This window comes from Monodelphis domestica, chromosome 4 (genome assembly GCF_027887165.1).
Source record: "Monodelphis domestica isolate mMonDom1 chromosome 4, mMonDom1.pri, whole genome shotgun sequence".
In the NCBI taxonomy this organism is placed as follows: Eukaryota; Metazoa; Chordata; class Mammalia; order Didelphimorphia; family Didelphidae; genus Monodelphis; species Monodelphis domestica.
Genome location: NC_077230.1, coordinates 242,410,181 through 242,437,453, shown reverse-complemented (window position 1 = coordinate 242,437,453; position 27,273 = coordinate 242,410,181). Strand labels below are relative to the sequence as shown.

The 27,273-nt window shown below is 35.3% G+C and overlaps 1 protein-coding gene across 5 annotated transcripts in view; it reads right to left on the bottom strand.

Moving 5' to 3' along the window:
• Window positions 1-27,273, bottom strand: part of BTG4 (BTG anti-proliferation factor 4) — a 107,658-nt gene that overhangs the window by 70,925 nt on the left and 9,460 nt on the right. For 3 of the 5 annotated variants that reach the window (XM_056794418.1, XM_056794416.1, XM_056794417.1), the window contains 3 exons: window positions 22,230-22,428; window positions 21,572-21,709; window positions 20,557-20,755 (listed from right to left, as the gene is read on the bottom strand). In XM_056794418.1, coding sequence (XP_056650396.1) covers window positions 20,557-20,755; window positions 21,572-21,709; window positions 22,230-22,402 — 510 coding nt within the window. In that variant the 5' untranslated portion in view covers window positions 22,403-22,428. Of the gene's footprint in view, window positions 1-12,638; window positions 15,855-19,901; window positions 20,420-20,556; window positions 20,756-21,571; window positions 21,710-22,229; window positions 22,429-27,273 lie in introns of those variants that run through there. The other 2 variants (XM_056794419.1, XM_007494850.3) reach the window with 2 other exon arrangements.

Here is a 27,273-nt window from a genome sequence, read left to right as displayed (position 1 = left end):
TCTAAGGGATAAGTATACTTCTAGAGGATAAGATCCCATGATTTTATTTCTCATATTATTATTACTATTATTATTATTAAAATGTTGACTATGCTTTCTTCTGGAAGTCTAAAATTCTCAGGCATTATTTGTCAATGTAAAAGACTAGCAGAAAAACAAAACTAATTCAGAAAAATGTTGGGGGCATCGAGGTAGCACAATGGATAAGGGGCCAGGTCTGGAGTCGAGAGAATCTGAGTTCAAATGTGGCCTCAGACAATTCCTAGCTATGTGACCCTGGGCAAATCACTTAACCAGAATTACCTGGCTCTTGCCCCTCTTCTGTCTTAGAAAGACAGAAGACAAAGGTTTTAAAAGGGGGGTAGGGAGAGAGGGAATGGTTACAATTGACAATTCTTTATTCTGGAGAACTCACCTACATCAGAGTTGTATAGGCCACTGAATAATTAAATAATTTGCCCATGGTCATAATAACTAGTGTGTATGTGAGGGAGGTCTTGAGCCCAAGTTTTCCTGACCATTGCCAAGGCCAGTTTTCTATCCATCATATAAATTATATACATATATAACACATTCATAACAAATATGTCGATATTTCCTTCCTTAAAAAGGGACAATAATATCCTCTTACTGACAACCCTTTAGGTCTAAATTTAAAAACAGCAAAGCATATATATGTACCTTTTGGTGGTTTAGTACATACTAAGCTTAAAGTTAGGATAACTCAGGTTCAAATCCTGCCTGTAATATTGTCTCACTATGGACATGTCACAATCTCTTATAATCTTAGTTTCCTCACATGTAAAGAAGGGATATCTATAGTGTCTGTCTCACAGGGTTGGTATGAGGCTCAAATGAGAATATATTAAAAGTACTTTGCAAACCTTAGATTGTTTTGTGTTTGTTATTTATATATTACACAATGGGGATGTTCTCTTATGATTCAAAAGATTTTAGGAAAAACTGAGTAAGTGAAAACAAACAGCAAGAAGAAATAGCATAACTGATGCTAAGGGGGAAAAAAAAGTATACCATAAAGGGAAACCTCAGAATCTACTCACAACTCTGTACTTTTGCTAACTCCTCCTTATTTTTTTCACCCAACCATTAAGCATTTTAAGTTACATTTTCCATACTCAAGTTTAGAGGTTGGTTGATTATTTTGTCTTGCTCTCCAGTCAGCATAGTTCTAAAAGTAGACTGTTAAGACAGGTTCAGGAACCATAGGATTTCCTATGAAGATTACCCAATTATTGCTTATTCATTTTAATAATCCTATGCTTTCTTCATTTCTGATTCATTAATAAATTAGCAATTGCCCTATAGATTTCTCTAAGACTCTCTAAGTTTGGTTATTTCCCTCTCTGGTAATGGTTGTACTCAGTTAAATAGGTTGTCAATGTCTGATATTCTGAAATGGGAGAAAATCCTATTTTTTTTTTATAAAAATCCAATATAGATCACTATGGAATTGACTTTACAAAAATTTTTGAATATATTTGCCAACCCAGTAATAGCTCAAGCCAACTCCATAAGGCTATTTAACTCAGGTCTGCCAAATGCTCAAGGCCTTTGGGAGAAGAGAAAGAAGAGTATAGCATAGAAATTAAAGACCTTTCTTCTCCCTTCCCAGTTTGCAACTGAGTGAGACACCTACTAGAACCTAATCCTGTTAATTTATTGGCTGCCTGCCTAGGCACTCCATTAGATTTCCATTAATACACTAACAGCTGCAGTATCTTAGCAAGCACATTCTTCTTAATGGAAATGCCACATAGATTACAAGGCAGGGATCAAGTTCTACCTCCTGCTGAATTACGTGTATTTAAAATCAATAGCAAACTTGTTTCAGAAATAGTGAACTTCAAGCAGTTGTTAATACACAGACACAGTGAAAACTAGTCCAGAACTGACCTTTTCAAAGATAGAAGCAAATGTTCACTCTCATAACTGAGATTCACCATTTTTCCCACCAAAAAACCTATTTCATTCCATGTTTACTAAGTTCTACTGTGTAGAGAACTGATAGAAATTTATTATGATGAATAAAACTATCAAATGCTCACATTAAGTGTCTATTTTAAATGACAGAATTATTTTAGTCAAAATATCAATATTAACCTTAATGGTATTTTTGTCTTTTTACTTAAAGTTAGCTTAGCTTGAAACTGCAGTTTCAAATATGAAACTCTGAAGAACTATATGCAGCTATTCCTAAACCAAATATAACAGTTTTAGCTTATGTTTTTAAAATTCAAACAAATTTTAAACTGTTTTTAAAATCAGAGTTTTAGGTTCTTTTTTTTATAATATATATTAGACCTCAGAAAGGAACTTCTATCATATAATGATATCAATATGTTTCACCCTGGGGGGAACATACTTAATAAACAGTGCATTATGTGATGATATTCATTGCTTGAATCATTATCAGAATTGTTTCCAATATAACTGCTGATATCCAATGTAAGATTTTCTCAGCTGCCAATGAAGAAGCAAATTACTAGAAGAATTGAACTACACCCATATTGACACTGTTCTGGGTCTGATTTTCACTAACCAAAGGGAATTATTTAGTGAGATAAAAAAAAAACAATGAGAAGATTGGGGGAAAGTGGTCTCTCCTTCCTAACATGTGTAATAGAGAAAGCTAGGGAATCTGAGCAGTCTGACATGCACCCTTAGTTTATGAGAAAGAGCATTTCAAAGGTTGCAGAGGAAAAACAAGTAGGATCCCATGAACTAAAACGCTTCAGTGGAAGTCAGCCCCAAAAGAATGAGAGATTCTCAAGAATGAAATTCCAAAGACACAAAGGAAAACACTACTAATGAAAATGGAAACAATCCCAATGAAAAGAAAAAATGGGATTTGTCTGAAGAAACAGATGTAGATGTACAGGATACTCACAAACCAACTTAGACTTATAAAAGAAATGTATAGAGAATGGGGACAAGGACAGATAACAGGGGATGAATAAAAGAGCATGGCATGATACTATAAAAAATGTGTCAAGAATGTATTAAGAAGGGCAATAATAAGCTGGAGAGTGCCCAAAGGAAGACAAGGATGATGAAAGTTCTTTTTTTTTTTAATTTGGTAATTTCCAAACATTATTCATTGGAAACAAAGATCATTTTCTTTTCTTCCCTCCCCTCCCTCCCACCACCTCTCCCATAGCCCACGCGCAATTCCACTGGGTATCACATGTGTTCTTGATTCAAACCCATTTCCATGTTGTTGGTATTTGCATTAGAGTGTTCATTTAGAGTCTCTCCTCAGTCATATCCCCTCCACCCCTGTAGTCAAGCAATTGCTTTTCATCGGTATTTTTACTCCCACAGTTTATCTTCTGCTTGTGGATAGTGTTTTTTAGATCCCTGCAGATTGTTCAGGGACACTGCATTGCCACTAATGGAGAAGTCCATTACCTTCGATTGTACCACAATGTATCAGTCTCTGTGTACAATGTTTTCCTGGTTCTGCTCCTTTCGCTCTGCATCACTTCCTGGAGGTTGTTCCAGTATCCATGGAATTCCTACACTTTATTATTCCTTTTAGCACAATAGTATTCCATCACCAACATATACAACAATTTGTTCAGCCATTCCCCAATTGAAGGGCATCCCCTCATTTTCCAATTTTTGGCCACCACAAAGAGTGCAGCTATAAATATTCTTGTAAAAGTCTTTTTCCTTATTATCTCTTTGGGGTACAAGCCCAGTACTGCTATGACTGGATCAAAGGGCAGACAGTCTTTTATCGCCCTTTGGGCGTAGTTCCAAATTGCCCTCCAGAATGGTTGGATTAATTCACAACTCCACCAGCAATGAATTAGTGTCCCTACTTTGCCACATGCCCTCCAGCATTCATTACTTTCCTTTGCTGTTATGTTAGCCAATCAGCTAGGTGTGAGGTGATACCTCAGAGTTGTTTTGATTTGCATCTCTCTGATTATAAGAGATGTAGAACACTTTTTCATGTGCTTATTAATAGTTTTGATTTCTTTGGCTGAGAACTGCCTATTCATGTCCCTTGCCCATTGATCAATTGGAGAATGGCTTGATTTTTTGTACAATTGATTTAGCTCTTTGTAAACTTGAGTAATTAAACCTTTGTCAGAGGTTTTTATGAAGATTGTTTCCCAATTTGTTGCTACCCTTCTGATTTTAGTTACATTGGTTTTGTTTGTACAAAAACTTTTTAATTTGATGTAGTCAAAATTATTTATTTTACATTTTGTGACTCTAAGTCTTGCTTGGTTTTAAAATCTTTCCCTTCCCAAAGGCCTAACAGGTATACTATTCTGTGTTCACCTAATTTACTTATAGTTTCCTTCTTTATGTTCAAGTCATTCACCCATTCTGAATTTATCTTGGTGTAGGGTGTGAGGTGTTGATCCAAACCTAATCTCTCCCACACTGTCTTCCAATTTTCCCAGCAGTTTTTATCAAATAATGGATTTTTGTCCCAAAAGCTGGGGTCTTTGGGTTTGTCATAAACTGTCTTGCTGAGATCATTTACGCCAAGTCTATTCCACTGATCCTCCTTTCTGTATCTTAGTCAGTACCAAATTGTTTTGATAACCACTACTTTATAGTATAGTTTGAGATCTGGGACTGCAAGGCCTCCTTCCTTTGCATTTTTTTCATGATTTCCCTGGATATCCTTGATCTTTTGTTCTTCCAAATGAACTTAGTTATGGTTTTTTCTAATTCAGTAAAGAAGTTTTTTGGTAGTTCAATGGGTATGGCACTAAATAAGTAAATTAATTTGGGTAGGATTGTCATTTTTATTATGTTAGCTCATCCCACCCATGAGCAATCAATGTTTTTCCAATTGTTTAGATCTAGTTTTAGCTGTGTGGAAAGTGTTTTGTAGTTGTGTTCATATAGTTCCTTTGTTTGTCTCAGCAGATAGATTCCTAAGTATTTTATATTGCCTAGGGTGATTTTGAATGGGATTTCGCTTTCTAATTCTTGCTGCTGAAATGGGTTAGAGATATATAGAAATGCTGATGACTTATGCGGGTTAATTTTGTATCCTGCAACTTTGCTAAAGTTGTTGATTATTTCGAGTAACTTTTTGGTTGATTCTCTAGGATTCCTTAAGTAAACCATCATATCATCTGCAAAGAGTGATAGCTTGGTTTCCTCATTGCCAATTTTAATACCTTCAATTTCTTTTTCTTCTCTAATTGCTACTGCTAGTGTTTCTAGTACAATGTTAAATAATAGAGGTGATAATGGGCATCCTTGTTTTACTCCTGATCTTATTGGAAAGGCTTCTAGTTTATCCCCATTGCAGATGATGTTTGCTGATGGTTTTAGATATATACTGTTTATTATTTTTAAGAAAGGCCCTTCTATTCCTATACTTTCTAGTGTTTTCAATAGGAATGGGTGTTGTATTTTATCAAAGGCTTTTTCTGCATCTACTGAGATAATCATGTGATTTTTGTCAGTTTGCTTGTTAATATGGTCAATTATGTGGATGGTTTTCCTAATATTGAACCATCCTTGCATTCCTGGTATGAATCCTGCCTGGTCATAGTGGATGACCCTTGTGATGACTTGCTGGAGTCTTTTTGCTAGTATCCTATTTAGGATTTTTGTGTCTATATTCATTAGGGAAATTGGTCTATAGTTTTCTTTCTCTGTTTTTGACCTGCCTGGCTTTGGGATCAGTACCATGTTTGTGTTGTAGAATGAATTTGGTAGAACTCCTTCTTGGCCTATTCTGTCAAATAGTTTGTTTAATATTGGGATTAGTTGTTCTTTGTTTGATAGAATTCATTTGTGAATCCATCTGGACCTGGGGATTTTTTCTTAGGGAGTTCTTTGATGGCTTGTTCAATTTCTTTTTCTGAAATGGGGTTGTTAAGGTAATTTATTTCTTCCTCTTTTAGTCTAGGCAATTTATATTTTTGTAAGTATTCATCCATATCACCTAGATTGCCATATTTGTTGCCATATAATTGGGCATAGTAGTTTTTTATGATTGCCTTAATTTCCTCTTCATTAGAGGTGAGGTCTCCTTTTTCATCTTGGATACTGTCAATTTGGTTTATTTCTTTCCTTTTTTTAATTAGACTGACTAGTACTTTGTCTATTTTATTTGTTTTTTTAAAGTACCAGCTTCTAGTCTTATTTGTTAAATCAATAGTTCTTTGACTTTCAATTTTATTAATTTCTCCTTTGAGTTTTAGGATTTCTAATTTAGTCTTCATCTGAGAATTTTTAATTTGTTCACTTTCTAATTTTTTAATTTGCATGCCCAATTCATTGACCTCTGCCCTTCTTAATTTGTTAATATGTGAACTCAAGGATATAAATTTCCCCCTGAGTACTGCTTTTGCTGCATCCCATAGGTTTTGAAAGGATGTCTCATCATTGTCATTTTCTTCAATTAAGTTGTTAATTATTTCTATGATTTGTTCTTTAACTAACTGGTTTTGGAGAATCATATTGTTTAATTTCCAATTAATTTTCGATTTACCTCTCCATGTTCCCTTACTAATTATTATTTTCATTGCATTGTGATCTGAGAAAGTTGCATTTATTATTTCTGCTCTTTTGCACTTGTTTCCAATGTTTTTATGTCTTATTATGTGGTCAATTTTTGTGAATATACCATGCGCTGCAGAAAAGAAGGTATATTCCTTTTTGTCCCTATTTATTTTTCTCCACATGTCTACTAACTCTAGTTTTTCTAAGATTTCATTCACTTCTCTTACCTCTTTCTTATTTATTTTTTGGTTTGATTTATCTAGTTCAGATAGAGGAAGGTTCAGATCTCCCACTAGTATAGTTTTTCTATCTATTTTGTCCTTGAGTTCCTCTAGTTTCTCCTTTAGAAATTTGAATGCCATTTGGTGCATACATGTTGAGTACAGATATTTCCTCACTGTCTATACTGCCTTTTATCAGGATGTAATTACCTTCCCTATCTCTTTTAACTAGATTTATTTTTACTTTGGCTTTGTCGGATATCATGATTGCGACTCCTGCCTTCTTTTTGTCAGTTGATGCCCAATAGATTTGGCTCCACCCTCTTACTTTCACCCTATGTGTATCTACCTTTCTCATATGTGTTTCTTGTAGACAGCATATGGTAGGGTTTTGGACTCTAATCCACTCTGCTATTTGCTTGCGTTTTATGGGTGAGTTCATTCCATTCACATTCAGAGTTATGATTACTAGCTGTGTATTTCCCAGCATTTTGATTTCTGCTCCTTTACCTGCCTTTTCTTCTTTCACTATTTCCTTCTACACCAATGTTTGCTTTTGAACAGTCCCCCTTGTTCCCACCCTTATTTTACTTCCCTTTCTACCCCCTCCCTATTTATCCCCCCCCCCTTATTTTCCCTATAGTCTTTCTAAAATTAACCCCCCACTCCCTCCCTCTCTTGTACTGCTTCCCTCCCCACCAGACCATTTGTTACCCTTCTACTCCCCTATAGGGTGCAAATCTATTCTCTGCCCCCAATGGATTGGATTGTTTTTCCCTCTTTGAGTCACTTTCAAAGCACGTAAAAGTTGAGTATTTCCTGTCTCTGACCTCTTTACCCTTCCAGTGTATTGATATTCTCCCCCCTCCCACCATGAGCTTCTTTATGACATATAAATTTACCCCCATTTGTTTCTTTTCCCATTTCTTTTAATATTAACCTATTTTAAGCTCTAGTTATATATATATGTATATATATATATGCATACTCATGCATATGTATTTTTGCTTGCATATATCTATATACCTATTTATGTCTTGTCCTTTCATCCTATATAGTTTGTTGCTGTTCCCTCTAAGTATACTTCTTTTTGCTGCCCAGCTAATAACAACAGTTTTTAAGAGTTACCAATGACCTCTTTTCTTATAGGGATACATATCATTTTAACTTATTGAGTCTCTTAAAAATTTTTTTTGTTTTTCTTTTTTCCCCTCTTTTTTAATTACCTTTTGATGATTCTCTTGAGTTCTGTGCTTGTACATCAAATTTTCTGTTCAGGTCTGGTCTTTTCTTTACGAATTCTTGAAATTCTTCTATTTTGTTGAATGACCAGACTTTCCCCTGTAAGAATATAGTCAGTTTTGCTGGGTAGTTGATTCTTGGTTGTAGACCTAGTTCCCTTGCTTTCTGGAATATCATATTCCATGCCTTTCTTTTTTTCAGTGTGGATGCAGCCAGATCCTGAGTTATCCTCACTGTGGTTCCTTGGTATCTGAATAACTTCTTCTTGGCAGCTTGTAATATCTTTTCTTTGGTCTGATAGTTCTTGAATTTGGCTATAACATTCCTGGGTGTTGTCAGTTGGGGATTAAGTATAGGAGGTGATCTGTGGATTCTATCAATCTCCACTTTTCCCTCTTGTTCAAGGATTTCGGGGCAGTTTTCTTTAATAATTTCCTGTAATATAATCTCCAGGCTTTTTCTTTTGTCATGGTCTTCTGGTAGGCCAATAATTCTTAAATTGTCTCTCCTTGAACGATTTTCTAAATCCTCTGTTTTGTGAATGAGATGCTTCATATTTTCCTCAATTTTTTCATTCTTTTGGTTTTGTTTTATAGTGTCTTGCTGCCTTGTGAGGTCGCTCGATTCAAGTTGTTGTATTCTGGTTCTTAAAGACTGGATTTCATCCTTAGTTTTTTGGTCGTCCTTTTCCTTTTGGTCGGATTTTCTTTGGAGGTCATCTTTCATCTTCTTCACCTCATCTTTCATCTGCTTTGCCTCATCTTTCATCTCCTTTGCCTCATTTTCCAGCTGGTTGATTTTGGCTTTCAAGACACTATTTTCTGTTTCCAGATGACTTATCTTAGTTTTTAAGTTCTTTTCCCAATTGTCTTCAGCCACTCTTAATTGTGTTTTGAATTGCATTTGGAGTTCTTCCAAAGCCTGTATCCAATTCACTGGGATTTCTGATTTTTCCTTTGCTGGGTCCTCCCCCTCTGTTTCATTCGCTTTTTGCTTATTACCTGTGCAGAAGCTGTCTATTGTAATTTCTTTCTCCTTTTTCTGTTGTTTGCTCAAGTTTACCCCTTCTTTGCTCCCCGTATTTGGCTGTGCTCTTGCTTCTCTCATTTTGTTTTGGTTTTGGGGCTGTCAGTCTCCCCTCTTGGAGCTTTGTCAGATCTCTTGGTACAGTCTCTAGGGGAGGAATGTTAGCTTCCCTGTCCTCTGGAGGCTTTTGATTGGATTGAGTTCAATTGGGTTGGACTGTATGTGGTATGAAGCACTGAGGCTCTGAAGAAGACTCCTGGAAGGCTGGGCTGCCCAGGCTCTCTCCAGTTCTCTCCAGCTGCTTCTCCAATATCCCCAAGTGCCTTTGCCTGCCTCCCTAAACTCTGAGGAGTTCTGATGGGATTAGTTCAACTGGATTGGTCTGGATGTGCCTGAGGCAAGGGTGAGACTGGAGCCTGATGGAGGGACCCAGCCATGGCCTGTTTCTCCCTGGCTTCCTCCCCACTGTCCAAGCTGGATGCTCCGAGCCCGGCGCCCTGCTGCTCCCAAGGTAGACCCTGCAAACCAGCACCTTTGCCCGCTCAGAGGTTCCCGCTGCTGCTGGGGGCTCAGCCCTCTGGGTTGTGGGGGAGGGGTCCTGGGACCTTTGCTCTGCCTTCCCCTTAGCTCTGAGTATTCTCGGATTCCGGCTTTTGGGGAGGCGTACCTTTTGATTTGAGTCCAGAAGGAGGGTTCCCCGCTTCTGTCCTGTTGTTCAGATTGAATTTCGGTGCCCTAGGAGCATTCAGTCTGTTTTGGTAAGGAATGGTCTTCCACGAGGTCTGAACTTTTGCTGCTTGCTAAGCTGCCATCTTGACTCCGCCCCCGGTGAAAGTTCTTAAGTCCATGAAATATTAGGATCAAATGAAGGAATCCACCTAGCTTTGTGTGATCTGAAAATCTAAGAACATACTATCTATGCCTTTATCCAAGTAATTGATTTTAAAAAAATGTTAAACAATCCAGGTCTAAGTCCTGCCATATTGCCATCAAACCATTAAGAACTATTCTTTGAAACCAGCTGTACAATCAGTTCTGAATTCATCTGAGTATATTTTAGTTTTATTTTTTTCTCTCTATCTGGGTGGAATAGCTAAGACAATAGATGACATTTAGTCATCTTCACAGGTTTGAGCACTGGGCTGATTCTACTAAGATGAAATTCAGTAGGAATAAGTTCAAGGCCTTGAGTTTAGGTGCAAAAATCATCTTCACAAATATTAGAGAGGCATGAATAGATAGAAATTGTTCTAAAATGAACTTAGGGTTTTAGTGGACTTCTGGCAGCAATATAATGTGGGAGCTAAAATATTTAGTGTATTAAAAGAGTATAGTTTACAAGGATAGGGAGGTGGGAATCTCACTGTACTCTGGCCTCAGACATCATGTAGAGTATTCTGGGCACTTTGGATTAAGAAGTGTACTGATAATCTAGAGAGTGCCCAAAAGAAGACAACTAGGATGGTGAAAGTTCTTGATTATATGAGGACTCAATAAGAATTAATTGAAGGAATTAGACATATTTAATCTGGAGAAAAGAAGATTCAGTAGAGATATAATACCTGTCTTGAAGTATTTGAGGGACTGTAATATGAAGGAGAGCTTAGATATTTCTCAGTATATAAGCTTCCTATAAGGATCCATTCCAATTTAGGCAGAGATTTTGAAAGTATACTGTTTCCATTCTGGATGGCAATTTGGAACTATGCCCAAAGGGCTTTAAAAGACTGCCTGCCCTTTGATCCAGCATTACCACTGCCAGGTTTATACCTCAAAGAGATAATAAGGGGTAAAAAACTTGTGCAAAAATATTTATAGCCATGCTCTTTGTGGTGGCAAAAAATTGGAAAATGAGGGGACGCCCTTCAATTGGGGAATGGCTGAACAAAGTGTGGTATATGTTGGTGATGGAATACTATTGTGCTCAAAGGAATAATGAACTGGAGGAATTCCATGTGAACTGGAATGACCTCCAGGAATTGATGCGGAGTGAAAGGAGCAGAATCAGGAGAAAACGTTGTATTCAGAGACTGATACACTGTGGTTCAATCAAATGTAATGGACTTCTCTACTAGCAGCAATGCAATGATCCAAAACATTTCTAAGGGACTTAGGAGAAAGAACACTATCCACATCCAGAGAAAGAACTGTGAGAACAGAAACGCAGAAGAAAAACAACTGCCTGATCACCTGGGTCGATGGGGACATGATTGGGGATATAGACTCTAAGCAATTACCCAAGTGCAATTATTATCAATAATATGGAAATAGGTCTTAATCAATGACACATGTAAAACCCACTGGAATTTCACATTGGGGAGTGGGAGGAGGGTAGGGAAAGAACATGATTCATGTAAACATTGAAAATTTCTTAATCAATAAAATTAAATTAAAAAATAAAATAAAGCTAAAAATAATGACAAAAGCTAAAAAAAGAAGAAGAAAGTACACTGTTTAAGGAAATGTTAGTTTTGCCACCCTAAAGGGGGTACACAATCTGAGGATTTCAACCACACACTTATGGACATGTTACCTATACTAATAAATAACTTCTGTGGATCCAAACTTGTAGTTTTCCTAACATATATCTATAGCTATGGTGCTTGACATTCTTTCCTATTGGGCTGTGAGTCCTTTGAGAGGTAGGACAGACTTTTTTGCTCTTCTTTGTATTCTAAGCAATAGCATAGCATCTGAAACATAGCAAGAGGTATTTAAGAAATGTTATTGAGAGGCAGCTAGATAGATCAGTGGATAGAGAAGCAGGCTTAGAGACAGGAAGTTCAAATCTGGCCTCAGATACTTCCTAGCTATATAACCTTGGCAAGTCACTTAACCCCAGTTGCCTAGCCCTTACCTCTCTTCTTCCCTGGAACCATTACTTAGTATTGAGTCTAAGACAGAAGATAAGGATTTTAAAACAATAAATGTTTATTAGCTAACTAATGCCACTGGTTTTGTACCCTACTTGCTAATGTTTGGACATGAACCACATTTATTTATTGATTTGTGCTTTTGACTCTAAAGATGAAACTCACAACTAATACATCTCCTGGCTAAGAGAGAAACTAAATAAAGCTGCTTATCACTTGGATACAAGTTCTACACAAAAGAATGCTGAAAGAAAGAAATAGCATTGTGATGCCTGAATCCATTAAGACCTTTGACAACATAATAGAATTCTGCTGTGAAATCTTGGTATTCAGAGGACACACAAGTGAGCAGACTGCTGAAAAGCTACTGTATATTTAGTTTTGAAAGGGATTGAACAATTTGCCTATTTATGTAACATGCCCAGAAGCTAGTAAGGACTCCACAAAAATAATCTCCTGCCATTACTTATTGTTAGTAGGTGAGTTAATTGGACTCCTTATTGAGTAAATAGAAACTGATGGTTACTCTTGTCTTTGGACTGTAAAGCAAAAAAGTCCAAATGAAAACGACTGCATATTATACCCCAACAACTAGTTCAAATGGAGAGAGAATGAAATCTAAATGGAGAGAATCAAACCTTTAGGTCTAAAGGTCATACTGTTTCTACCAAGTACTTCAGTCAAAGGGACTCTTAGAATACAGATCCACCCCACCTCTCCCCCAACCCCTCCATCCCCAGCAAAGAATGTAGTAATAATTCTAACCAGCCTAGACTCATTTTACAAGTCTACAAGTTCAGGTCTGTGAAGGCAGGGTGTTAATTGTGATGAGAAGTGTGATCATTCCATAATATCAACTGGCATTGGCATGAGAGAATAAGTCAATAGGTCCCAGAAGAGTAAGGACTATCTGACCAGAGACCAGACTAACTTAAAATATCACAGATGAAACAGAGGACCAAATAAGCAGCACTGAAAGTTACTAGAGCAGCTAGGTGGCTCAGTGTATTGAAAGCCAGGCCTAGAGGTGGGAGCTCCTGGGTTCAAATTGGACCTCAGGAACTTCCTAGCTGTGTGACCCTGGGCAAGTCACTTAATCCCTTCTCAAAACTAATTCTCAAGACTTTAAAGAGATTTTCTTTTTAATAGAAAAATCTTGGGGTTTGCTTTTATTCAAAAGAGGAAACCAAGAAAATCCCAGCATCTACAGACCCATATACTTGCTCTCTCACTTCTATCAAATCTGTAAGAATAATCTCTGCACATTTAGGGTATTCTCAGGAAAAACATGAAAAAAATCAAATACTTTTGCAAATAATTTAACTATATCTTTCTGGTCACACAACTGGAAGAGGCAAAGAAATGATAAAAAACAATAATCATGGCAGCATTTTAATAAAATGGAAAAAATACCTTAAAGACTTTCCTCAGACAAGTATCTCCCACAAATCTCTCAAAAACCATGCAACATTATGATAGATACAACTAAAAAGATATCTTTGTTGAATAATTTGCTGTAAAGGTCCCATAGTTAGTAAAAGTCTGAGGTAAACTGTGAATCTAGTTCTGCCCAATTCCCAACATGCTCACAGAGAGGTCAGAAAACAAAATGGATAGTGCAGTAACTTAAGTGAGCAAGACCTGGACTTAAATATTGCCTCAGATATTTACTAGCTGTGTGATCCTGGGGGAAAATCCTTTAACCTTTCTGAGGTCATTTTCTTATCTGCATATGGTATATAGAATATATAGGGGGATGGATCCACACCTGAACAATTCCAATGGACCATAGATGCTCTGACCGCTTGCTCAAGGACTGGCCTTGACAATTTCATCATGGGTTTGAAAGTTCAAGAGTTTTGGAATAAAGGGCTAGCTCCCAAAGGGAGATGATTCCTATAACTTTAGCACTTTTCAAGGAAAATACAACCACCAAGAAGATTCTTCATCCAAATGGCTAAATAAAGCCCAAGTCATGACCTAACTTGCCAGAAGATCTGAACTTATGAGATGGGTAGGCAATGCAGGTCAGTGGTAAAAATGGTAATATCTCTTCAGTACTCCTACATAATATTTCATGTGTTAAGTATTTGCTAATGTATGTTTGAGTTTTGTGATTTAAAATTTTATTTTGTAAACCTGGTAAGACTTAAATGAATTGATGCAAAGTAAAGTGAGCAGAACCAAGAGAACATTGCATACAGTAAAAAGAAATAATATAAGATGATCAACTGTGAAAGACTTATTATTCTCAGCAATACAATGATCCCAGACAATTCTGAAGGACTTAAGATGAAAAATGCTATCCACCTCCAGAGAAATAACTGATGGAATTGTATTCATGAATTTATATGTGTGTGCGTGTGTATGTCTTCCTCCAAAGTATGACCAATACGGAAATGTTTTGAATGATATCACATATTTAACCAATATCAAGTCACTTGCCATCTCAGGCAGTATGGAGGGAAGGAAAGGAGGAAGAGAATTCAGAATTCAAAATTTTAGAAAATTAATGTTAAAAATCAACTTACATGTAACTAGGAAAAATAAAATATAGAAGACAAAAGAATTTATTTCAGAGTCAAAAGAAATAGCTGAACTATATCTGACATCTACTACCTTTTTAATTCCTTTCAAGAGAAACCCTAGTTATGAGCCATATAGAAGCTTTAAGAATTTTTCCAAGGGAAAAGTGGAGAAGTAGAATGAGATAGAGTAAGAAAAGCTCCATTCCCTTCTTTGCAGTTAGACTCTCCTACGAATGAACTAGAAACTGTTTGAGCTCAGAGCCAAGGCCCCTTTGTGGATACTCCCTCCTGGACTGTGGCAAATAGTTAAATGGGGACAATATTGGCATTTCCCTCACAAGTTTGTCGTGAGGATCAGATGATAGAGTATCACAAATCACTTTGCTCATTAAAATACAACATAAATATGAGCTATTATTCACTCAAGATATCTTACAAAAAATATTTGAACAAAAGATGTATTTTCTATTGATTATAAGGTTCTCCAAATGTTTTCTACTTGCAAATGATATTTAACTGTATCACATCCTGAAACACTATGTGGCCCCTCACTGAAATTCATTGCAGTAAAAAAAATTGGCCTAGACATCCATATTGTGTTTATTTCTTGTACAGGTCAGAGCAGATAATACAATGACCTTGGTCTAGAATTGGAAAGGAAAACTTAAATCATTTAAAAGAACTGAAATTTTCTAAATTCATAGGATCCCCAATTGGTGACTATTGAAAAGCCAGTCTTTTTAATACCAATATTCTCCTGATGCAATACTCCATAGTTTGTAGGACTACATAAGGATCTCAAAAAAAAAAAAACCTAGAACAACAAATAACCCAATCATCAACACAAAAATGAAAACCTCAGCACAATGGCTTCTAGTAAGCTATAGCATATAACAATTTGCATCAAAAGAAAGTATGATCAGAATGTATGATCAGAAAAGGAGTTGATTTAGAAGTATAGAAAGAATAGCATATACTGATAAGGAGCATTCTAACTGATAAGGAACATTCTAATCACTGAAAACTTTAAAAAAGGTGAATGGTAAAAATATTCTTTAGAACATTAAATAGCTACTAAAATACTTCTATACTGGTTTTATGTGGAAAACTTGAACAAGAATCATTTAAGATGAAAGGTCAAATTAGCTTATTATTAATATTTACAGGAGGGATATCTATGTTTATAAAATCATAGATGTCCCAAAGTACCTAGAATGCTATATTTCAACTACATTCTTGCCCTCTCAGAGATGGAAGAAAGTTGGTATCTCCTTACACATTATTATAAATATGACCAGTTATATGTGAGGAAACATTTTTTATATAGGAGGAGATGCACATATTTTGTGATACAAATCTTTCATGTAGTAGGACCATCACCGATGTCATTGGTAAAGATGAAATAGTAGATCTTTGGCCAGCCTGCTGATTTCCAGGTAGAGGAATTTGTGATGAGCCTAAACAACAGAAATAATCTACATCAAGCAAAATAAGCTCCTTTGCAATAAGATGAGATTGCCAAGTTCATTCTTTCTTCAATAAGAAGAAAATATCCCCACAAATACTAGAGATAAAGAACAGTAGGCATAAAAGCTCCAAGACTTTTGAACAGGGCTTTGTTGTACATGATTTCAGTTTTATCTTGTCTCAGTAACCCACAAAGGTCTACGTATTAATTAGTGAATTAGTTTTCATCATTAAGCTCTTTAGAATAGATTGTACATATACAATTTTTTAATTGATAGAATTTGTCTACAAGTGTTTCAGTACCTTCCCCACTCTCCCCATACCACAGAAGGGTTCATCCAGGAGACAGACAGATTCATGCAAATTAAGTCTTTCATGTTTCTATCTTTCAGTTTACTCTCTGGAGTGAACATTCACAATTTATTCTTCCAGTATTAATTCTGTAGTCATGTATGATGTTCTCTTGGTTCTACTCATTTCACTGTTCATTATCCTGTGTAGCTCTTTCCACATTTTTTAAAATTAGCCTGCTGAACATTTCTTATGGTACAGTTATATTTCATCACAATCATATGCCATAATTAATTTAGTTATTCCCCAATTTATGAATATCCCCTCAATTTCCAATTATTTGTCACCACAAAGAGAGCTACTACAAATATTTTGAAACATAGAGTTCTTTTCCTTTTACTCTAATCTCCTTGGGAAGCAGACCCAATAATGGTATTGCTGGGTCTCAGGATATATACAATTTTACAATGCTCTGGGTTCTCTGGGTCCAAATTGTTCTTTAAGATAGTTTGATCAGTTCACAGCTCCACCTGTACTATATTAGTATCCCCATTTTACCATATCTCCTCCAACATTTGTCATTTTGCCTTTTTGTCATTTTAGCTAGTATGGGTGTGAAGATATTTCAGGACTATTTTGGTTTGCATTTCTCTAATTAGTGGTGATTTGGAGCATCTTTTCATATATCCAAATATAGCTTTGATTTCTTCATCTAAGAATTATCTGTTCATATCTTTTGCCCACTAATCAATTGGGAAATGACTCTAGTTTAGTGACTCCAGACATAGTTTAGATATGAGATCTCTATCAGAGAAGTTATCTATAAACATTTTCCCAAATTTTCTACTTTCCTTCTAACTTTCACATTTGTTTTACTTGTACAGAAAAATTTCAATTAAATGTACTCAAAATTGTCCATTTTATGTTACAATGTTCTCCATCTCTTGTTGACTCATAAATTCTTCTCCCTTACATAAACCTGATAGGTAATATGTTCCCTGTCCTTCTAACTCACTTATATCTCCTTTATGTCTAGTACCTATATATATTTTAGACAATACCATATACTTTATAATTTATTATTTGAGAATGAAGTTACAAAAGGTTAATAAGTTGCCAAAGCAGTTTTAGATGTTTGAAGAATGACCCCTCAAAAAGAAACAAACACAGTGAAGGCACACACTTCTAGGGAAAATGTCAGGGAAGGGGGTATTTATTTTCAAAGTCAATAAATATTTATAATAGTAATATTTACTTCTTATCCCAAGGCCCTTTGAAAAAGGAACCACAAAAATTGCTAGAGGTGATTGCAGCTCCCTGAGAGAGAACTGTTAGGTGAAGAGAATCTCTGCTTTGGGCTGCACCACAGCCTATTTTTCTCATTTGGAACCAGGTATCTATCTTGATAAAGGTCTTGTTGTTCTCAGCTTGGATGTGTTCATCCACAGTAGTCAATGCTTTGGCCTCATCATCCTTGTAATGCTGTAGGAGCTCCTTGACATACTCAATCTATATCCAATTGTGTCAGCCACTCCTATTCATAGGGGTAGCAATACAGGGGGATTAGGATATGGGAACTCTGAAGAACCTCCATCAGAATGAGAGGAACCTTTCTGGCTAAGAAGTGTCAGTCTTCATATTGATCTCTGGCATGTCTGCTCCAGAATATTGACCTGTCTCATTCTTCCCAAAAGCCCTGCTGCTACTGCTGAGAGCTCTGGTACAATACCTGTTGGGAATTCCAGGAAGGCCTAGGTGCCTAGCACAACTGCAGCTTTGAAATGGCTCTTGATATTTTTAAAGAAAAGTATGTGGTCCTTTTTTATTAGAACCCTACAATAGTAGGGAGAAGTTAGAAATACAAGGTTTGGAAAGATGGTTCAAATATAAGAAATGATCAAAACTGTGTTTAAAATACATATTAAAAAGGCAATGAAACTAAAAAGATTAGCCTTTAGAAGCTAATTTGTCTCCCTATGCCCTAGTCTTCCTTATTTGTAATTGTTCAGTTGTTTCAGTCATGTCTAACTCTTCATGACCCAGTTGGGGTTTTCTTAGCAGAGATACTTAAGTGGTTTGCTATTTCTTTTTCCAACTCATTTTATAGATGAGGAAACTGATGTAAACAGAGTTAAGTAACTTGCCTAGGGTTACATAGCTAGTGTTTGAGGCCAGATGTGAGAAAATGAGTCTTTCTGATTCCAAGGCCCATGACTCTATCCACTTTGTCACCTAGCTTATCTCCCCCTCTTAAAACAATCCTTTGCATTGTCCAATCAAATTTGTGCTTGGTCATGTTCAGAGTCCCTAGCTCCAACCTTTTTCCTTCAACCAAACACTTTCAAAATAAGGTAAAAAATCCTTAATGTGGGAGGAGAAAGAAGAATAGAAGGAACAGAAAGAGGTGAGACTTAAACCAGAGTTAGAAATAAAAAGAAGGAAAGAAACTTGAAGATTAGGGACTGAAAAAAGAAATTGCTCGATGACTAGCTATGTAATGCTGAGTCAAAAAGTAACTAAGTTATTATTTCTAAGTAACACAGATGATGATACCAAAACAGAAAAGAAACAGAAGTTAAGAGTAAGAACTGGTTTCTGGTAGAAAATGAGCTCAATTTTTAACTTGTTGATATACTAGTGAGTCATATCACCAGTGTACTGTTGGGAACGTGCTTCTAGAGCTTAGAAGATCTCAGGGCTTTGTCTTAGGACTTTATAGAAAAATATGATTAATAGCAAACAAATAATCTTTAAAATTGTCTGCAGAAAAAGATGCCCATACAAACCCCAATGAGTGGGAAGAAGAAATAAAAAGAAAAGAAAAAATTAAAATGGAAAAATAGTAAAAAATGAGATCAAGGATCATAGAATTTCAAAAGCGAAAGGGAAAGAGTTTCATAGGATCGTAGAACTAGAGTTAGAAGGGACCCTCAAGGCTGTCAAGTCCAACCTCCTCATTTTATATAGATAAGGAAACTGAAGTATGGGATGGTTAAGTGTTAGGTGTCAAACATTTCAGAGAAATCAAGATGCACCTTTTTAAAAAGTTAAAGAGTAGGATGTCATTAGTAATTATCAAAAGACCAGTTTTAATATAGATGTAAAAATAGAAGCCAAGTTACAAAAAGGTGAAGACTTGAATTGTCTGGCTTCTGACACATATTAGCTGTATAATTTAGGCAAGTCATGCCCTTGATGCTTCAAACAGCTAGATTATAAACTGCAGAACAGTTACAGGTTTGTATTTGTAGACAGAGTTTTCTATAGCAATGAAGTTATTAGGCCAGATAATGCCCACTCTCCCCTCCCCCCATAAAAGGGAAAAGAGCCACCTGAGCCTTCTAGAAGCCATAAGATCAGAACAAAAAAAGAGGCAAAATGATAATTTCAGGAGTATCAAGGTTTAGCAAAGTTTATGAGCAAAAGGGTGCTCTTACATCTTTTTCTCTCATGTCCTCAGATTAAGGATTCAGAAGTCAGCTTGAGTAAAAGATTTAATAACAGAAAGAGAGAAAATACTTCACAAAAGGAGTAGGTGAAGTTAATGAAATCTTAGTGGAGAAGAATGCAACTATAGATATTCATTTTAGATTGGCAAGGCATATGTATCAAAAAGTCAAGTATTTCTAAGGTGAGAACAGGTTATTGAAAGAGCTGACCTCATGGCATCTGACAAGTAAAAACCATATGGGGACTGATGGACTATGTCAGGAAAAGGGAGAATCAAAGTAAAGCAGACACTGGTGTTAAAAACATAGTGAAGTTTATTTGTTACTTTTAAAACCAGTAGAATCTTATAAATCAGTATCTTCATTATATTACCTTTCCGAGTACATCCATTACATAAAACTTCATTTAAAAGTGAAACATTATAATTCTAGCTAAGAACAGAGTCATTATACAGGTGAGAAGAATCACCATCAAGGACCTTGGCCCCAAGTGAGGTTCTTTTTTTTTTTCTATTTCAGGTGTCTCTCAACTTCAGACTCATTTTAAGTTAGGAAACAAGAAAGCTGTTCCTGTGAATTCTAATCCCACAGTGAGATCAGTTGAATTGTGTACTTTAGCTACTTTGTCGATTTGTGTTGACCCAGTGGTACTTATCCACCCGGGGTCCTGGAAACACAGCAGCAGGCCTGTAGCACTTGTGGATCTTGTATGGGACATATAAGGTACTTCCTGGGAGGTTGGGGCGCCCATCAGTCATATTCTTTTTACGGGAATATTGGAACCAAGTTTGGAGGGGCTGCTTGAAATACTCAACCTGAGAAAGAATGCAAAGACTCAGCATTCTAGAAACAGACCAATCAGGTCTTGGAACTAAGCAAAAACTGATTAATTGAAGCATAAATTATCAAACAAAATATCCCTCCCATCCAGAACATTTTAGTTATATCTTACCTGATAAATGCTTTTTGGATTTCTGACTTTAGGAATTACTTGAGGCTCTCTGCCACATGTATCCTCATCAGAGGAAGTGCCAGAATAGTAGTCAGATGTGACTTTATTAATAGCATGAGTGATCTGTTGAGATATTTCCCATTCTTCCTGCCTGCCATTAAAACAAGCAACTATAAATGGACGATTTTTCTCACCATACCTAAATAGAAAATGGAGACAAAGCTTTGAGGCAAGAATTTAAACTCATGTTCCTTTTATTTCTAAAAACTACAATTATGAACCCCTCACCTCTTTGTCTTTCTAAGCAAACTCAAGCATTTTCTGGGGGGCAGAGTGAGAGGGAGTCTACTTCATCAGTTGAAGAAAGTCTGATTCAAAGGATAGATACAAGAGTGGAATAGGCAAAAGGCAGTTATTGGGATACTCTTTGACTCAAAGACTATTGCATTATTACAAGTAATAATAGTAGGATTTAAGTGAAACTATCCTCCCCCTCCCCAAATTGGTGGTAAAGAAAAGAAAGTACATTTTCTTTTGGTTCAGTTAGTAGACCAATTTGGTTCTTTAGTAGAATTCCCTTATGATGATGCCTTCAGTATTTACATGAAGGTCATATCCTGAAGTAGAGCATAATAATTGGATGATAAGTTTAATGATACCCTTGACCTCACCCTTTCTTCCCCAAACCAGTGGAAGCCTGGCTCATACGGGTTCAATTTAAATTTTCAAAAGGTAACAATCAAAATGGCTCACCTCACTACTTTTTCAATTTCAAAAAGATACCAAATATTAAAGAAAAATAAATAATCAAGGTAATTGGGAAGGTAGTAGGAACCTGCTGAGATACCTGGTAAAGGCATAATGATCTTGATACCTTAATGGTTATGATACCTGATTAATACCTTGATTAGGGGATGAAAGGATCCTGATCATCCTAGGGCTATCTTCCATGAAGCCTACTTCTAAAGGTGACTAGAAGTTACAAGGTAAACATTGCTCATTTCTGGGTACTCACCTGCAGCATACTTCAAAGGGATCTACCCATATGGTCATCTCCTTTGGAAGTCCCAGGTGAAAAAAATTCACATTACTTTCAGCACATGCCCTCTCCAGAAGGGGATCTTTTTTCTGTTGTTTATTTATCCTGATACACCTAATTTGAGGAAAGGCAAAAATAAGGGCACAACTACTTATCTTTTTGCAAAGATATCTGGGCTATAAGTATATTACATTTTCTTTCTTTTTGCAGCTAGAGTAGAATTCAACTTATGGAAGAGAAGGCTATATTAGAAATTTTCATAGCTGACAAAAAGATAAAGAGTCTCCTTTCTTAAAACTTTTACTTAGAAACCCAGAACCCAGACTTTTACCACTGCTTCAACAAATTCTGTTTTGCTGCAAGTACACAGTAAAGATCCCTCTTCAAGTTTTCCCTTCAACTTGTTTTCTATTGAACACAAAGGTGTGCTAGAGCTAACTCAGAATGACTAGTAAGAACTAATTAGTTGTATTGTATATTGTAATAATATATATTCCTCCCTTACACCAGATCCAAATATTTGGGCCCATCATGGGCAACAACAAAAAAGTGGGAAAAGAGAAAAGGAGAAATCTGAGTACAAGTTCTTAGCACAGCTATTTTTTTCCTTTACCATACACAAAATAAGCCTTACCTGAAAGCTTGCCCTTTAGAAGGAATATCTGGGTACCAGTGCATTCTGTATGTCTCAAAGAGTATCGCCATCAGTTTTGCTGCAAATTCTTCTATTTGTTGCTTATTCAGCTTATCAGATTTTTTCACCAGTCTTGTGATGAAGAAAATTGTTGTGGCAATTTCATCTTTCATTTTTAAAGAGGGAGATCCAAAGATTTCTTCAAAACACGAAGAAGGAAAAATAAGAAATTAGAGAGGCAAGTAGTATATCTACTTCTATTCATCACATAACTTTGGTTTAAGTTTCAAGCAAAAAAAAGGTAATATTTAGAATTAAACTCTTTAAAGACTTTATCTAGTACACTATATTAACCAACAAAACACTTGCTTGAAAATACCTATACCTCCTCTACAAAATGATTTTGAGAATTCTTTGAGGAAAATATACATTAATAGTAGTATTTGTTTAAACTTTGGTGCACACAAGAAACAGATAAGAAACATTATAATCACACAATCATAGGTGCAATTTTGATGAAATATGAGGATAAGTTATATGACAGCAAGCATCATTTAAGTTTAAGGAGAAAAAACATTTCATATCTCCAAAAGAGACACTATATAATCAAGAAAATTAAACTAGGCAAACATATGATATACTTGCCTCCTACCCTCCCCCCCAAAATTTTATCCTCCAACATGAAGTGGGGAAGAGTTTATAAGGAGTAAGCATACTTGAGTTTATACATTCAACCTCTGCCCCATACCTAATCCATTTACAATTAGGATGAGGTTTATAAAACCCCCAAATCCCAAAGACTGTTGGGTGTTTAATACAATGAACAGGTGCTATTCATCAAGCTAACTGCAATGAGTGCTTCATTATATAAAGCATAATCATCTTGGCATTCCATGAGAGATCTTTACACTAAATTCAAATATCAAAAAATTACAAACAAAATTCACATCCTATACTATGTTATAGTTTTTATCTTTTGTTAAATGGATTATGTATTAAACTTCCTGTGTCTGTATCTTAATTTTTGACATTTTTATAATTTAATCTCTATTTTTTAAATTTAAAATGTTATTGTAAACTAATGATGCACCAATACAGTAGCAGTGTCAGGAAACTAGAAAAAGGCCTCCAAAGCAATGGGTAAACCCCTTTACAGACAATCTATAGAATGACATGGATAAGAAGGTATAGATGAAATGTGATCTAGGTATCACTGGCAAGAGTAACTGCACCCATAAAATCATGTCTTCATTGAAGTAGTAAAGTCTTTAAGTAAACTCATTATAACTTTTTTCTTTTCAAAACAAATTTTTTATGTAGGTTATATTCTGATCATAAACTTTTTCTAAAATGTCTGTATTTAGAATATTCAGAAGCATGAGGTCAAATTATAAACTGCCTATGTTTATGAGAGGCAGCTAGATGAGTCAGTTGATAGATGCTGGGCCTAGAGCCAGAAAGAGCTGAGTTCAAATCTATTCTCAGACACTTAGTAGCTGTGTGATCCTGGACGAGTTACTTAACCTCTGTTTTAATCCACTGGAAAAAGAAATGGCAAACCACTCTAGTATCTATGCCAAGAAAACCCCATGGACAATATTGGTATGGAATTACAAAGTCATACATAATTAAATAACAACAAATGTTCATAAGAAGACAGTTTATCAAATGTTTGGGTTCCTCCACACATATTCATTGATCAGATCTTTCAGTTGTTACCTTTTTTAAAAAATACTGAAAGCAGTAGAGGTGGTTAGAATTTAACATTTCAGTTAAGACTCACAACTAGGAGTTCAGTCTTTAGAAAAACTAGAATCATCTTATATTAATTGAATTGGATTAATACAAATTAAAATACAGCATTGTCTCAGAATTCCACAAACCACTATTAAATGTTTGAAATTAACTCAATATTTAATTTGGGCTCTATACAGCATAATTAGAGAAAAATATGAGAAAAAGCCGATTTAAGATTTTTTTCATGACCACAAAAATTTTTCAAAACATTTTATGGGGTAAAATGTTTTTATTTTTTATAGCATAGAATTAGGAGTCAAGACTTAGGTTCTAGTCTTGGCTCTACTTTTGTCTATAAATTTGGGGAAAGGCCTTAAGTTTCTATGATTTCATTTGCCCTTCATAGGGTTGTGCTGTTTCTAATTTGAAATAGTTCTTTAAGAGCTGATTGTTAAATTTTCAGTGAGTATTTTTATACCTCAGAAATAGGCACACACTACAAATCAAAGTTGAGTTACTTTTATATTGTCAAGAATTTTAAAACAGATAAGATTTTAATAATGAAAATTAAACTTAAAAGCATGTTGTGAATACATTTTAAGGATGAGGGCCAGTTGTTAAACATTTACCAGCATATCCCTGCTTCTATCTGTCTTAATATAAAAACTATTTGAACTCTTTAAAAGAAATTCAGTATGTAGACCAAGAAAGTATTATTGGAATATATAGAGAAAAATATGAATTTAAAGTTAAATATTATAAATATAGTTATATATTTATATGTATATTTATATCTAAATAAAAATAAATGTATGTAAATAGAAATAGTTGGTTAATTAAAGTAAAAATAAAGTTTAAAATAATTTCATTTAGAAATTTGGAATTTCTGCCACTGTCTAGCTAATATCAATCATTTTTTATCCCTCCTAACACTATCCTAGAGAAAATTACTTGTCTTTTAGAAAGCTTCTTCTAATTTATCTTAAATGTGAGGAAATTAAGTAAATTTTGTGTAGTACTACAAGAAAATTTGCTAATGTTAAAAATTCTTCTGGACTACAGGCAACATATGTATCTTGCTTTCAATTGGATGATGCATACAAGTAGATACACTTTAAAAGGTAGCTCAGAGACAAAGAATCCAGTAAATAAAATATAGATACAGGTTTTTCAAATGTCCCAAATAGGCAGGTACATACTTGGTGAGTCCTTTAAAGGTTTTTTAAGTGGTAATAATTGCCTGGAGTAGTCATGACTAAAAGGGAGTATGAAATATCAGCAGGTTATCAGTAGAAATAATTTGATGGTAGCATTGTACTTTTTATTATTAGGATCCTACATCAAAGAAACTATTCTCGTTTTTGTTCTATTTGTATGTATTCTAGGCATAGTGAACTACTCAAAAAGTTTGAATTGAAATTAATTTCTCTCCTGGTTGTCCAGGAGAAGTGTATTTTACTCTTTTGATCACTTAACCATTCATCTAGTTTAATGAAGACTATGTAACAATTTTTCATGTCTAATTAATACCAGTATTTTAATCCTCATGATTTCATAGAATAAATCACGTCTCTTGCAAAAGTTTTTAATTTTTGAGAAAAGAGAGTAAGTAAACTCAAGGAAATTATATATTAGTTTAAAAAAAAACTAACAGGATAAAGAATATCTATTATCCAGACTATAACATGTATGTGTTGGACAGACACTGCAAAAGGATCATTAACTGCACCTGTAAGTGAACAGGAGAGTGGGTTGGTTTGTCACAACCTATTGTGATCTCCAGGAAGAGAACACCTTGCATATATAAGGGCTGATAGGAGGCTTTCATTTTCATATAGTGCAAACACTTAACAGGATTTAAGAAGACATATCCTAATAGTTTCTGTCATCAATTTCAACTTCCCATTTGAAATATTGTACCATTGAGTTTGGTGTTGGTGAAGCACATCAGCTAATAAGATTTTGAACTTCCCCTTGGTATTACTTTCAGCAACAGGCCCAGGCAGGTCTTGAAACTTACGAAATAGAACAGCAGAATAATAATGTGCCTAGATTCCACTAACGAACAATCAAACAGAACAAGCTTCCTGCAATACTTCCTTTTGTTCAGTTTCTTATGCAGATTTAAACATATTTAAAGTACCAGATACAAATAAATAACAAATATACCTTCTGTTTTGATAGTTAAAATTCATTTAGTTCCAGGTCTTCAAATGGGTTAAATAAACATATCCCCTATTTAGTGTGAGTTAAAGTGCACCAGTGAAAGACCTCCTGCCCAGAAATCTCTCTTCTACCAGTTCACCACAGTGCTTGGAAGAGAGCCATTCCTTCAATTAAAGTGAAACAATCTTAGGCTATGTTTATATAAGTACTATGTATCTAGAATATAGCCCTTTTACTAATCAGAATATATTTGGAGTATTGTATTTAGTTCGAGCTACTACATTTTAAAACATGGACAAACTATATTTTAACCAGAGGAGGATGACTTAAGACTGTGCAGGGTATAAAAACCATGTCATAGGGGCTGAGCCAAACGAGGTATAGAGGAGTTGATCACAAAAATTCCCCTAATCAACTTGCGATCTTATTGGGTAGTAAGAGACTTTGTTGGGTCTTTCATTATATTTTATCCTGTGGGAATGAATTAGTCATCTCAAACTTGTGAATATTTGAATTAAAGACACCTCTTAAGCATCTAATTAGATTATCTTTCCTTCTCTGACCCTCAGTTTCCTCCTCTGAAAAAAAAAAAGGGACTGAATTAGATGACCTTTAAGGTTCTTTCCAGCGCTAGGACTAGGACTAGAGTCTAGATGACCCTAAGGTCATTTTTAACATTATAATTCTATAGTCTGTAGTTCTATGATCTCCAGAAATCCTCCTTTAAAATACAAAATATTCTTTGACAAATAAAGGTTTTATTAAGTATTTCAATTTCAAAAAATTCATGATTTCATCAATTATATTTCAACTAATGATAGGTGTTCAATTGGATGTGATAGGGAAAAAGGAAAAGGAAGAAGAAAAAAGGATTAACTCAAAGTTTTATTTGACATAGGAAGTACTGTAGTCACTTATGGAGTTAGGGAAGTCAGGAAAAGCAAATTTGGGAGAAAGAGTGATGGCTTTACATTTGAAAATTCTATATTTGAGATGGGAGATCCAGGTAAGATAACTGTCTACTGGACATCTAAGTCTGAAGACACATTCAGGAAAGGGATCAGAACTGTAGTTATAGATTTGGGAAGTAATCCATATAAAGGTGATAGTTTAAATCATGGCATTAGATAAGATTACCAAG